This window comes from Myotis myotis, unplaced genomic scaffold (genome assembly GCF_014108235.1).
Source record: "Myotis myotis isolate mMyoMyo1 unplaced genomic scaffold, mMyoMyo1.p scaffold_m19_p_9, whole genome shotgun sequence".
NCBI lineage: Eukaryota > Metazoa > Chordata > Mammalia > Chiroptera > Vespertilionidae > Myotis > Myotis myotis.
In genome coordinates, this window is record NW_023416401.1 from 56,142,208 (window position 1) to 56,157,386 (window position 15,179).

The following is a 15,179-nucleotide window of genomic DNA, read 5'->3' on the forward strand; positions in this document are numbered from 1 at the left end:
AAGAGGGTTCCACAGAAAATAACCTCACAGGGTGATCTGATCATAAATTCCTAAGTAGGCAGGTCTGGTGAGCATTCTTGCCCCAGGCCCAAAGCTTTAGTAAAAGGTTTATCTTTGCTTTCAGCAAGCCCTGTCCCTTGTTCTTGTGCATGGAGGTTAACACCTTTAACATGCCGGAGTAATTGTCTTTCCAGACCCCTGGGAAGCAACCACCCTCAAGGAAGCACATAATTTTGCTAACTATCCCATAATCCAATCCCTGCCTGGTTTTCCCCCACCTTCGTGTAATCTTCCTTTCATTCCCTCCTTAACTCCCAATGCATAAAAGCAGCTGTGGAGCCCTGGCCGGTGTGGCTCAGTTGGCTGGGCATCACACCGAAAGGTCTGGGCACATGGCCAGGTTTCAGGCTCCATCCCTGGTGGGGGGCTGTGCAGGAGGCAGCTGATCAATGTTGTGTTCTCACATGATGTTTCTCTCTTCTTCCTTTCTCTCTAAAAATCAATAAACTTTTTTTTTTTTTTTTTTTTTTTTTTTAAAGAAGAAGCTGCAAAACTGTCACTCTCCTGAGCATTTGAGATCTGGCTTCCTGGCAATTGTCAGTTTGGGCTCAAATAAACTCATAAAAATTATCTATAAGTTCCTTATGACAACAAAGGTGGTATAATTATGTATAGAGAAACCTCAAAATAGTCGACCACGATGTTATCCAAATGAACAGGAAGATTTAGTGTTTGTATTAGAGACAAAATAAATATATTAAAAATATGTTTCCATACAACAACCCACTGAGTTATTGGATGAAGCCGCTGAGGGCAGGTTTTGCACTTGGGGGCGAGAAGCTGTTCTTAACATTCAGAGAGGAACCTGTGGAAACAGGCCCTTCCTTGTGTGAGTGAGCTCCCCGTCACCGGAAGGGTTCAAGCAGGGACAGGATGGGCTGCGTCCAGGGGTGCTGGGAAAGAACCTGGGCTCGAGTGAGAGGCTGGCCCTCCCCAGGCTGGACCTCAGCTCTTCTTACACTCAGCCCCCGGAGTGGCCTTTCTCCTCTCTTTGGCTCCTCTCAAAGTCAACTTAATCCTTCTGGTAAACCCGCAAAACGCGCCAGGATTTATAACGCCAGGAAATGTTTGTAACAAGTCTTAATCTTATCGGGGTCGACTCCCCTCTCCCAGGCTCTGCTTTCAGAGAAAACCCACAACGGTTATTTCTCTTCCCCTTTCCCCTGCCCCGGCCCCAGCAGACTTACTTCCTAGTCCCGGTTCTCTGGGGGCGCACAGCTCCCCGAGGGTGGTGGGTGTTGGGCTGGGGGCTTCTCCATAAGCACAAAGGGTAAAGCTCACTTTGTTCATAGGCTCCCTACTGCTAAGAGTCCTGTGTCTTCAACACCACAGACCCCGTTTACAGAGGCAAATCCTTGCACACATGGAGCACTTCCTAGGTGCCCAGTGTTGTGCTAAGGGCTGTCTGCGTTTGACTTCTCCAAGTCACCCATCCATCCCAGGAGGTGGGTCTATTACTAAGCTCCCTGGGTCCCACAGTAAGTGGGACTTGGGACTGGAACATTGTCAATTCAGACCACACGTTCTGAAACCCCACGCTACCTGGTTGGAACAATACGCAGCAGTAGAGCTGCTTTCTTTGGAGTCAGGCAGCCTTGCACTTTCCAGCCACATGACCTTGGACCTCGGTTTTCTCAAGTGCAGAATGGGGCTCAGAGGCATTTCTGCTTCTCAGGGTCATTGAGAAGGGTTATCAATGAATGAGATGGTGAATGTAAGGGCTCATCACACAGGGTGCTCCAGTCATGTTGGTTGTGGTTATTGGCAGTTTCTGGGGTCTGGACTCTCACCACAGCGGAGCTGGAGCCATGAGCTTGGGAAGATGCTGCAACTCCGGAGCTGAGGCAGCCTGATCCTGCCAGGGGAACGGCCATGGCCAAACCGGCACTACTTGCAGCTGGCGCACTGTGGACAGATGCAGAGAGGCGAGGCTGTTAATAAATCTGTCGGTTTCCAGGATGCCCCGCTGCGGGCCCCTGCTCTGACAGGCACCACAGGATGGGGGATGGGGGATGGGGGAGGGTAGCTGGCAGCAGACCCAAGTGTTGGCTGAGCCCCTAGATAATCTGTAATGAACTGTCTCTGGAGCTGGAGGCATTAACCTTGCTCCCCCCAACCCCTGCCCCCCAGGCCTAGGCTCTGGGGTTAACCCCTTTCTTCCCAGCCCCAGGGGAGCTGAGAGCACAGCTTGTGTGAAGGATTGATTATCTATTGTATTGATTATCTATTGCCACCTAAGAGATTACCCCCAAACCTAGCAGCTGGGAGTAACGAACATTAGCTCGCAGCTTCTGTGTGGTGGTAATTTGAAAGTGGCTTCCCTGGGTGGTTCTGACTCAAGGTTTTTCACGAGGTTGCAATTAAGGTGTTGGCCTTGGTGGCAGTCATTTCTCAAGGCTTGACGGGGGGCGGGGGGATCTGATTCCAAACTCACATAGCTGTTGGCAGTCCTTCCTCCCCAATAGCTATTCCCAAGAGCGGTCACACAGGCCTCCCCACAGGGCCACCTCTTCTTGTCAAGAAAGCTGGCCTCCCCGCACGCCAGCAATGAAGAGAGAGCAAGAGGGGCACCCACCATGGAAGGCACGGTCCCTTTATAACCCAGCCTCTTCATCCATCACCGCTGACATACTGTGTTTGTTCACTGCAAGTCACTGAGTCCAATCCACACTCAGGAGGGAATGACACAGGGTGTGAAAAACAGGAGTAGGGGACCATTGGGTCATCTCAGAGGCTGCTGCCTCGGGGGCTGCTCCTGGGACACACACAGACCTAAGTCCGGCTCACCTCTAGGTGCTCCTGCCAAGAGAGCCAGGAATTGGTCTGAACTCCTCATCCCACCTATTGCCAAGCCTTGTTGGTTCAATAACCTAAATAGCTCTCAAGTCTGCACTTGCTCTCTCTTGACTGTCACGGCTCCAGCCAGGCCCCCGTTGTATTGCACCTGGGTGTGGCCACCATGTCACCACTTCTGCACCTGTCCCCCTGCATGTATTCTGCTCCCTTCAATCACCACCCCTCCCTATCACCGTCATCTGAGTCTTCCTAATAACAGTCAGCGGAGTCTTTTCCGATTGGACCATGTCTTTCCTTGCTGAAAACCCTTCTGAGGCTTCCCACATTCTCAGCACGAAGACCCACGTTCTCTCCATAGACAACAAGACTCTGCGAGGTCTGGCTCACCTGAACCTCGGCAGCCTCACCTCGCAACACTGTCTTCTTTCAGTGCCTTGAACATGCTTTGTGCCCTCCTGGCACAGACTTGGCGCATACTGCTCTTCTCCCAGGAATGTTTTTCTTGTCCCGTTCACTTAGGTGACCCCTCATCACCCTCTGGATCTTGGCTCAAGAGTTGCTTCCTTGCACAAGCTGTCCCCATCCAGCCCTGACTTGGCTCAGTCTCCTATTGAAAACTTGACCTCATGTCATAGCACTTTGCTAGGCACACTGTTCTCTATCTGATTGGTCCCTGTCTGTGTCCCCTCACCAACACTGTAAGTGCCACGAGGGCAGGGACTGTATATGGTTTTGCCAGCTGCATCCCTAGTGCCTATCACCAGTGGGTGCTTAAGAAACACCCATTGAAAATTAAAAAAAAAATCCTCACCCAAGGGTATGCTTTTTAAAAATTAATTTTAGAGAGAGAGGATGGGAGAGAAATATTGATGTGAGAGTTACATTGATCAGTTGCCTCCCATACACGCCCCAAGCAGGGATCAAACCCACCACCTTGGTATGTGTCCTGATCGGGAATCAAACCCACAACCTTTTGGTGTATGGGTCGACACTCCAACCAACTGAGCCACCCTCCAGGGCACATCTGTTGAATTTTTAAAAAATTAAAATTCTTGTGATAAAACCACAACTTTAAAAACATGAATTCATTACAATCACAGACCTCCAGGGCTCAAAGGGGGCTCAGAAACCTTTCCTTGTTTTTGGAAGAGGAAACAGGCCCAGGGACAGGGAAGGATTTCCCGGGCTGCAGGGTGAGTGGGAACAGAGAGGAGAAGCCAGCCTCTGATGACCCCTCACCTGACATTGTCCATCTGCCATAAGCCCCATTTGCCTATCACCACCTGAACTTCCTGCTGGCACTTGGCAGATGCCAGCGATCACCTCCATTAGCCTTAAGGCCTGGGCACAGAGACCCTGGAAACCTTTGGCAAAACCTCCTTTCTGGTAAATTCTTTTCTTAGTTTTGTAACTCCTTAAAATGCATGACTGGTCCTGAAAACAGTCTTTTCACCCCAAATCAAGAACCAGCCCAGCTTTTGAAAAGTCAACATTTTGGGTTCCTCCCACATGGAGCCCTAACCATTTGAGCGGGCCAGGACGTGAGGTAATGTGACCAATTGCAGAAGAAACTGGGGCCAGAGAAGGCCAGAGGCTTTCCCAAGGTCACACACAAAATCAGTGGCAGGACAGGGACTAGATCCCAGGCTCCCCTTCTCATGCCAGCGCTCCTGTCTCTACAGCCGGCGGCAAGTAGGGGACGGGATTAACTTGAAGGCACCTGCAAACTCTGATCCGAGACTAACAGACCCTCCTTGGAAATGGGTCCTTCCTCAGACTATGGTCAGCTTTGCAGAGTCTTAGATCCTCTGCGGAGAGTAACTTTTGACTTGCAAAAGTGGCAACCTGGCGATTCAAAGCAAACAAGCAAATGCACTGATACTGCGAACAAACTGGTATTGCAAAAACAAAGTGGTATTGAAAAAATGCCCACCTGGTATTCAAATGACGTGCCAGTATTGAAAAAAATGAGAGATTTTTACATACAAATCCAGGTTTCCGCCTTCTCAAAGAAAAATCCGACAATCTGGCAACACTTGCTCTGCCTCCTGTCATGCGGACACTTGGCTGAACTGCATAGCAGTTGTCACACACTCACCTGCCCACAGCTGCCCAAACTCCCTCCTTTCCGTTGCCTTCCCAGGCCACGAGGCATTAGAGTTTGTGGCATCTATTCTACTGGATTTGAGGCTCCCTGGAGAAGTGGTCCCATAGGTTCCATTTGATGTCTCCAGGGACAGGGAGCTCAATGCCAGTCTGCTCCAAGGCTGGTCAAGGAGATGGTGGGGAGGGAGAGCTGGATTTGAATCACGGTGTATCTGAATCCATGAATAACAGGTCATGCCAGAATGTAATTCCAGAGCCTAATAAACTTTAATTGCCTCATAACCAGGTCTCTCTATGCTTGTTTTGGCTGAGGCAGGTACTAAAGCCACTCTTGGGAATGACTTCACAGACTTCTAGTCCATCGAAATGAAGTCCAGATGCCATTGCATTCAGGGCAAACCAGGGGCTAGGTCTGGATAGCCCTTTTGAAGTTGCAAGGCCAGCTGCCGCTGATATCAAAAAAGGGGTTGCAGGTCCACCTTTGGATTCTTGAGCAATGACAGCTCTCAAATTGCCTTTGTGACCTTGCCAGGAGCTGTCACCACCACCCATGTTTCATAATCTATGGGAGGAGTGAGGCGGGGGGGGCCTTCTAGCAATGTGAGGCCGCTGAGCACTTCATCAAGAGGCAGAATCAGGGCAGATACTCTTAATCGAGTTCTTGGCAAGCATCACACAGGAACTTTAAAATAGCGATGGCTTTGTTCCCACCACACTTATCAGTAACCATATCTTCATGCCAACAGAATCATTAGAGGCCAGGACTATTAGCTCTGAGAGGAACCCATGTGTTTTATCTTGTCCAACTCTCTACCTTCGTCGAGAAGCTCCCTATAGCACCCTAGACAAGAAGGGTAGGCCAGCCCTGCAGAGCAACAAGTCTTCCTGATGAGTCAGAAGCCCTCCCTGCTAACACTTCCATCTCCTGCCCTCAGAGCAAAAGCCATGCTCACCTTCACCTACAGCCCATGAGCACCCCCAGACTTGCCCTCCCCTTGCCTGCAGACAATCCACTCCGGGACATCTATTCCTTCCTGGGGGGCCTTGAATTTAAATTTGAGCCTGGCCACCCTCCTGCAATTAGCCAGTGTCCCTCTTCAGCACCTGTACAACAGTTGTAACTTAAGAGGACATAGTTCTTGCTCCAGGACCTACAAGGAAGTAAGGCTGAGCCCAGCTGTGCCACATCCTAGGCTCACATGCCCAGTGTTTCACAGATTGTCTCATATCAGCAAACAGATTTTATTTATTTAACAAATACTTAGTTGGCTTAGCTTACTTTAGCGATATGATTCATTAAATCCCCATGACCTTCTAAGAGAGAGTCCATTATTCTCATCCCCAGTGTACTGATGCTAAAACCAAGACAAGCGAGGTGAAGCCACTCGGCCAAAGTGCCAGTTAAGTGAGGACATGTGGACTTGGGTGCAGATCACTGGAGTCTGGAGCTGGTGCTCGTTACCTGTCCTTGTCGTGGTCAGTGTTGGACATGGGGATGAAGGCCTCCAGGGAGACCAGGAAATACCCAGTCTTCCTGATAAGTCAGCCCCACCCTGACTTCTCTGCAGTGATGGAGCTGGGACTTCACTTGAGTTCCAAATTCAGGGCTCTTTGCTCTGGCCTAGAGCATGCTGAGTGGACTAATCTGATTTAACTGAAGTGGAATTCCCCAGGGTAGCAGTATCACCAGATCCTATTCAGAGGAATTGCTGGCTTGGATTCCACATGCATATCTGACAGGACACAATTACCCAGCGGGTTCCTGGGCCAAGGAGAGAACTACCCAACCTAGGCATCTGATATTTATTTTTTATTTTTTATAAATCTTTACTGTTGAAAGTATTACATGCATCCCCCTTTTTGCCCCATCGCGCCACCCCCCCCCCCACCAGCCCGCCCCCACCCTCTCCTTTTCCCACCCCAGGCCTTCACCACCCTATTGTCTGTGGCCATGGGTTATGCATACAAGGTCTTTGGTTGATTACCTCCCACCCAGCCACCCTCCCCGCCTTCCCTCTGAGATTCCACACTCTGTTCCATGCTTCCATGTCTCTGGATCCACTCCGTTCATCAGTTTTTTAATTAGATCCCACATATGAGTGAGATCTTGTGATACTTGTCTTTCTCTGGCTGACTTATTTCATTTAACATGATACTCTCCAGGTCCCTCCATGCTGTCTCAGAGGGTTAAGAGATTCTTCTTTTTCACTGCTGCATAGTATTCCATGGTGTAAATGTACCACAGCATGTTTATCCACTCCTAGCTATTGTAAATTGTGCTGCTATGCACATAAGGGTGCTCACATTCTTTCTGTAGGTATCTGATACTTTAAAAGTGCACACGTCAGAAGACCCATTCCCCAGCACTACTCATGGGGGACCCAAGTCCTTCTGATTGAGGCCCCCAAAATAAAATAAACAAAAGTTTATTTTAGGAACATGTTAGGAAATACATGGACACCTCATTAATTCATAGCCCAGTAATCTAAAAGTCATCATTAATCCAAATGTGGGCAAACTCTTTCTTATAAAGGGCCAGGTAGTAAATATGTTGGGAAAGGCAACCATACACGCCTGATGACCTTTGAACAATTGCAAAAGAGTGTACCTGGGACCTGAAACATTTCCTTACAGGTGAGGAGCTCTCACTGCCTGTGCTGGTGTATCACCTTGTTTGGAAGTATTTTTTCCCCCACTAGCAGGCTGGATGGGTACTGCTTTGCTCTGCATAAGCATGTGCATCAGATGGCACCAGGCCAACCCTACTGCTGCATCTGTTCCCAGCAGAGAGAGGGAAAGAGAGAGAAACATCAATGTGTGAGAGGAACATCAATCAGTTGCCTCCCACACACGCCCTGACCGAGGATTGAACCTGTAAACTGGGTATATTTCCTGACTGGGACTGAACCCGCCACTTTTTGGTGTAAAGAACGATGCTCCAACCAACTGAGCCACACCAGCCAGGGCCCTTTAACATTTCTTTTTTAAAAATATATATATTTTATTGATTTTTTAAAGAGAGAAAAGGGAGAGGGATAGAGAGTTAGAAACATCAATCAGCTGCCTCCTGCACACTCCCTACTGGGGATGTGCCTGCAACCAAGGTACATGCACTTGACCGGAAACGAACCCGAGACCCCTGAGTCCACAGGCTGACACTCCATCCACTGAGCCAAACCGGTTAGGGCCCTTTAACATTTCTTATTGTTCAGGTCTAATGGTGACAAATTTTTTCAGCTTTTGTTGCTTTGAAAAGTTTATTTTGCTTTCATTTTTGAAAGACATTTTTGTTTTTGTTGTTGTTTTTGTTTTTTTTTTGCTAAATACAAAACCCTAGATTGACAGGATTTAAAGATATCATGCCATTCTTTTTTGGCTTGCATAATTTCTGACGAGAAGTCTGCTGCCATTCTGATGTTTGTTCTTCTGTATATGTTTCTTTTTAGTCTTTATCACTGGTTCAGCAATTTGAATATGATGTGTCTTAGCATGTGTAGGTTTTTTTAAATGTATTCTTCCTGGGGTTTACTGAGTTTGTTGGATCTATGAATTTATAGTTTTCATCATATTTTGGAAATTAACATTATTTCTTCAAATACATATTTTTAAAATTACATTTTCATTGATTTCAGAGAGGAAGGGAGAAGGGGAGAGAGAAAGAAACATCAATGGAGAGAATCAATGAGTAACTGCCTCCTGCATGCCCCACCCCCGCCTACTGGGGATCAAGCCTGCAACCCACGTATGTGCCCTTACTAGGAATGGAACCATGATGCTCAACCACTGAGCCAATAAGCTAGGCTCTTCAAATGTTTTCTATCTCTTTCCCCTCTTTCCTTTCATAGCATATATTTTTGACACTTGGTATTATCCCCTCGGGTTCCTATTTACTCCTTTAATTGCACTGATCTTTTCTTCTGCAGCATCCAATATGCTGTTAATCCCACTGTTTATTTTAATTTCAGATATTGTATTTTCATTTCTAAAAATTTAATTTTGATTTTAAAAATATATATATATATGTATCCTATGTCTTTCCTTATTATGTTTGTTCTCCTTTATATCCTTGATTATTTTTTATATGAATAATAGCTGTTTGTCTTTGTTGGTTAATTTTATATTGTATCATTTAGGACCTATTGATTTATTTTTTTCTCCTGGCTCTAGTCATTCTTTTATTTGCACACCTGCCGATTATTTGTTGAATGTCGAACATAGTAAATTTTACATTGTTGAACCCTGGGTTTTGCTGTGTTTCTTCGAACAGTTTTGGATTTTATTCCACCAAAAAATTATTTGCAGATCAGATTGAGGCTAATTATTTTTTACTGGCAGATTGAGAGTAGCCTTTACTCTAGTGGTAATGTAGCCCCACTACAAAGACATGACCTTTTTGAGGATTCTATGCCGGGGCTGACCAGCAGCCCCTGAACGACAGATGAACAGATCACTCCCACAGTTTCACTGTGAAAGAGAGGGCTAAGGGGCCGCCTGGCTGATAGCAGCCAGGCAGCCTTGATTGCCTGTTTAGTTAGGCTTTTATTCGAATTTTTATCTTTAGATACAATCAGTAGAGTGAGTTATCTTGGGAGGACACATGTGTTTACATTGTCTTCTAGGCAAGGGCATCCAGAGGTTAAGCATAAAGATTCCAGTAAACACCCGGGGTGGGGGGAAGGGGGGGAGTCTGCATATGCACAGGCTTGTTTGAAAAGTCAAGGAATAATTTGACGCTCCCCTAAATCCCCTCTAAGTCTGGTTTCTGATAAACAGGGCAGGCAGTCTTCCACACACTTCCCTTTTCTCAGAATGTCCTCCTTACAATTTTCCAAGTCTCGTGTGCTCCCCAACAATTCTACTTCATGCCTCTCCACTCTAGCTAACAGAAACTCTATTCCCAGAGGTAGTGAGCTCTGGGAATTATTTGGCCTACTGCTTTCGTTGGTTCTTTCCCTGGTCTGATGGAGTTTCATCCCACACATGTCCTAATCAGAACTCACTTAAGGATCAAGATTTTCAGAGCTCTATCTCTGTGCAGCTACCTCTTCTTTGTTACTTCTCCCTGCAAATTCTAACCACATCAGCCTTCCTGAACTCTGATCTCTGTCTCCTCAATTCAGTGACACAGTGGGCCTCAGGCTCCCATCTCTGTGCTGCAGGTTGGGGGCACCTTCAGTGAGGAAGATGGGTAATCCCCTCTTCTGTCAGGGCTCACAGTTCTCTGCTTCCTGATGTCCAGTGTCTGAAAACATTTGTTTTATAGATCTTATCTGCTTTTTTAGTTGTTTATGGTGGCGGGAAATTCCCATAGCACTCAATCCTTAATGGGTTGAACTTTACACTAGTTCTTTTCGTTATTGGTTTATGTTTTAAAATATCATTTAACTAATAGATGGTGATTCATTAAAGATTGTTAGAGACCTTTAAGAAAATTGTGTTTGGAGTTAGTTCATTAATATTTCTGTTTTACAATTCTACCAGAAATCCAGGCTCTCTCAAGATTGTTATAAAATGTTGAGCTAGGAAATGATCTTCAAGGCTAACCCTATTAATCAAAAATTAATTTATTATAGGCATACCTTGGTTTATTGCATTTCACTTTATTGTACTTCACAGATATTGCAATTTTTACAAGCTGAAGGAAGGTATGTGGCAACCCTGAGTTGAGCAAGTCTAGTGGCACCATTTTTCCAACAGGCTCAGATGATGCTTAGCATTTTTTAGCAATAGAGTATTTTTTAATCAGGTATGTACATTGCTTTTTTTTTTTTAGACATAATGCTATTGCACACTTTAATAGACTACAGTATAGTGTAAATATAACTTTTATATGCACCAGAAACCAAAAACTTTGTGACTCATTTTATTGCCATATTCATTTTATTGTGGTAGTCTGGAACCAAATCCACAATATCTCCCTAGCACACCTGTACTTAAGTTAATTTCTTAATTTCACTTTAAAAGTGTTCAAAATTTTTACCAAAGTGGCAAGACCATTTCAAGGGAAATAATAATAATAATCTCTTCAAAAAATTGTGCTGAGACAACTAAATATTCACATGCAAGAATAAAGTTGAACTCTAATCTTATACCATATACAAAGGTTAACTCAAAATGGACCAAACACCTAAATATAAGAGCTAAAAGTATAAAATCCTAAAAGAAAATACAGGAGTAAATCTTCATGACCTTGGATTTGGCAATGTTTACTTAGATGTGAGGCCAAAAGCATAAGCAACAAAAGAAAATTTAATTAAAAATTAATTTTGAATTCATCAAAGGATACTATCACAAAGTGAAAAGACACCCACAGGTGAGTGAAAATATTTGCGAATCATGTATGTGATAAGGGCCTGTTATCCAGGACACATATAGAACCCTTACAACTCAACAACAACCCACTTAAAAAAATGGGCAAAGAATTTGAATAGACATCTCTTCAAAGAAGATATACAAACGGTCAACAAGCACATAAGATGCCCAATGTCCTTAGTCATGAGGGAAATGCAAATCAAAACTACAAGGAGATATCACATCATCTCCACTAAGAGGGTTATTGTTATGGATTGAATCGTGTTCCCTCCCCAAAAGATATGTTGAACCAGTATCTGTAACTGTGACCTTATGTGGAAATTAGGCCTTTGCAGATTTAACCAAGTTAAGATGAGGTTATTAAGGTGGATCTTAATCCAATATGACTGGTGTACTTACAAAAAGGAGGGAAATGTGGATAAAAACACAGAAGGAAGATGACCATGTGAAGACGGAGGCAGAAGTTAGTTATTTTGCCACAGGCCAGGGAATGCCTGGGCTCCAAGAAGTTGGAAGAGGCACAAAGGACCCTCCCCTAGGCTTTGGAGGGAGCAGGGTTTTGCAAATGCCTTGATTTTAGATTTCTAGCCTCCAGAACTGAGATAAGAAATTTGTTGTTTTAAGCCACCCAGTTTGTGGTACTTTATTACAGAGCCCTAGAGCACTGATATCGGTATAATTTTTAAAATGGAAATAACAAATGTTGGCAAATGGGATGGTTAACTTTATGTGGCAACTTGGTAGGGCCATGGTGCCCAGATATTTGGTCAAACATTCTGGATGTTTCTGTGAACATGTTTTTTGGGTGACATTACTGTTGGATGTTTCTCATCTAGTCAGTCAAAGATCTTAATACAAAGACTGACATTCCCTTGAGCAACAAGGAATTGCTGCCAGTAGGCTGCCTTTGGACTTGAACTGCAACTCTTCCCTAGGCCTCTAGCTGCTGGCCCTCCCCTGCAGACTTTGGACTTACCAAGCTTCTGCAGTTGTATAAGCCAATTCCTTAAAATAAATCTGTCTCTTTATATGCACACCCTGTTGGTACTAATTCTCTGAAGCACTCTAATACAGCAAGGATGTGGAGAAATTGGAACCTTCATACATTGCTGGTAGAAATAAAAATGGTGCAGCCACTGTGGAAAATCATTTGGTGATTCCTTAATGAGTTAAACAGAGTTACCATATGATGTACTAGGCATATCTCTACAAGAACTGAAAACAGGTGTTCAAACAAAAATGTGTACAAGAATGTTCATAGTAGCACTACTGACAATACCCAAAAGGTAGAAACAATCCAAATATCCATCAACTGATGGATAAATAAATGTGGCATATCCATATAATGAAATATCCTATATAATAAAGAGGTAATATGCAAATTGACCATCATTCCAACACACAAGATGGCCGGCAGGGGAGGGCAGATGTGGGCAATCAGGTCAGCAGGGGAGGGCAGTTAGGGGTGACCAGGCCAGCAGGGGAGGGCAGTTAGGGGTGACCGGGCCAGCAGGGGAGGGCAGTTAGGGGCAATCGGGCTGGCATGGGAACAGTTAGGCGTCGATCAGGCTGGCAGGTGAGTGGTTAGGGGGTGATCAGGCTGGCAGGCAGAAGTGGTTAGAGGCAGGCAGGCAGGTGAGTGGGTGGGAGCCAGTAGACCTGGAGAGGGTGCAGGCTGGATTGAGGGACACCCCCCCACACACACACACACACACAAATTTCATGCACCGGGCCTCTAGTTCAACCATAAAAGGAATACAATTCTGACAAATACTACAAAATGAATGAACCTTGAAAACACTATGCTGAGTGAAAGAAGCCAGATTCAAAAGGTCACATATTATAGATTTCATTTATATTAAATATTCAGCACAGGCAACTTCATAAAGACAAAAAGCAGATTAGTGGGTGGCTGGGGTGAGGGGGTAAAGGGGTACAACGAGAGTGACTGCTTAATGAGTGTGGGATTTCCTTTTGAGAGGATGGAAATGTTCTGGAACTAGATTGTGGTGATGGTTGCATATCACAAATGTACTAAATGCCACTGAATTGCACACTTTTAAATGGCTAAAATGGTAAATTTATGTTATGTGTATTTTACCACATACACAAAAAAACATGTGTTTCAAGTACACACAAAAGACTAATTCATGAGTCACTAATTAACAAAAAAGGAACTTCTTGTTAACAAAAATAGAACAGTGAAGCGAGAATTAAAGGTCCTAAAATGAATCATGTGTGTAACCGTTGCAATAAGTAAGCAGGATTATAGAACTCAATTCACAAAGAAATTTTATTTTTGTCCCCAACTGTCCCTTGAAATCCACTTTGTGGGACTAGTGCATTTGCTAACTATAGAAGAAAACTCAGGTCTCCACAACTTCTCTCGTCAATTTTATTTAATAACTAGAAGCCCAGTGTATGATGTTCGTACACTTGGGGAGGACTCTCGCAGTCCGGGAGCCCTGGGGACATGGGGAGTGGGTCTAAGCCAGCAGTTGGACATCCTTAGTGCTGCCACGGAGGCGAGAGAGGCTCCTGCCACCACCGCCACCACCGCGCTCACCAGCCGTGAGCCTGGCTTCTGGCTGAGCAGGGCTCCCCCTGTGGGAGCCCACCAACCACCAGGGGGCAGCTCCTGCATTGAGCGCCTTCCCCCTGGTGGTCAGTGCACATCATAGCAACCAGTCATTCCGCTGTTGGGCCAAAACGGGCTCTCCAACATCCCCTGAGGGGTCCTGGATTGTGAGAGGGCGCAGGCCAGGCCGAGGGACCCCACCGGTGCATGATCAGGGCCTGGGAGGGATGCAGGAGGTTGGCCAGCTGGAGGGACTGTGGGAAGACTCTAGGGCAGTGGTTCTCAACCTTCCTAATGCCATGACCCTTTAATACAGTTCCTCATGCTGTGGTGACCCCTAATTTCATTGTTAAAAATTGAACATAATTAAAGCATAGTGATTAATACAAAAACAATATGTAACTATATGTGTGTTTTCTGATGGTCTTAGGTGACCCCTGTGAAAGGGTCGTTTGACCCCCAAAGGGGTTTCGACCCACAAGTTGAGAACTGCTGCTCTAGGGTGTGTCCAACCTATCTTGCTCAGTCCCGACTGGCTGGACCCCAGCACCAAGCTAACCTATGGGTCGAAGCATCTGCCCCCTGGTGGTCAGTGCACATCACAGCGACTGGTTGACTGCCCCCTTGTGGTCAGTGCACATCATAGCAGCATATTAGGCTTTTATAATATAGGACTAGTGCCCCAGTGCACGAACTCGGGGGCGGGGGGGGGGGGATGTCCCTCAGCCCAGCCTGCACCCTCTCCAATTTGGGACCACTGGCTCCTAACTGCTCACCTGCCTGCCGGCTTGATCGCCCCTAACCACTCTGCCTGCTGGCCTGCTCGCCCCCAACTGCCCCCCCCTTGCTGGCCTTCTTGCCCCCAACTGCCCCCCCTCCGCCGGCCTGATTGCCCTGAACTTTCCCCCCTTCGCCAGCCTGCTCACCCCCAACTGGCCCCCTTCGCCAGCCTGCTCACCCCCAGCTGCCCCCCACCCTTGCCGGCCTGCTCGCCCCGCTAGCCTGATCACCCCCAACTATCCCCCACTGCAAGTCTGATTGCTCTAACTGCGCCCCCACCCCCCACCCCTCACCCCCCCGCCGGCCTGATCGCCCCTAACCGCCACTGCCTCAGCCCCACCACCATGACTTTGTCCAGAAGGATGTCCGGAAGGTCTCCTGGTCTAATTAGCATATTACCCTTTTATTAGCATAGATAATAGTAATAGTAACACCACTACTAATAAAGTCCCATAGTCACCCTAAAGGTGCAAAACAGTTTCAATTCAGAAATTTAAATGTCCAATCCCATGTTATAATCAAAAGAATTTATCATTTGAAGTTAAGG

General features: G+C 46.0%; 1 protein-coding gene across 1 annotated transcript in view; it reads right to left on the reverse strand.

The window, feature by feature from the left end:
- Positions 1-494: 494 nt before the first annotated feature.
- RPRD1B (regulation of nuclear pre-mRNA domain containing 1B) overlaps positions 495-15,179 on the reverse strand; it is a 77,587-nt gene continuing 62,902 nt past the window's right edge. Inside the window, exon 7 of the mRNA XM_036320936.1 lies at positions 495-1,965. Within this exon, the coding sequence (XP_036176829.1) occupies positions 1,948-1,965 (18 nt within the window). The 3' untranslated portion in view covers positions 495-1,947. The remainder of the gene's footprint in view (positions 1,966-15,179) is intronic.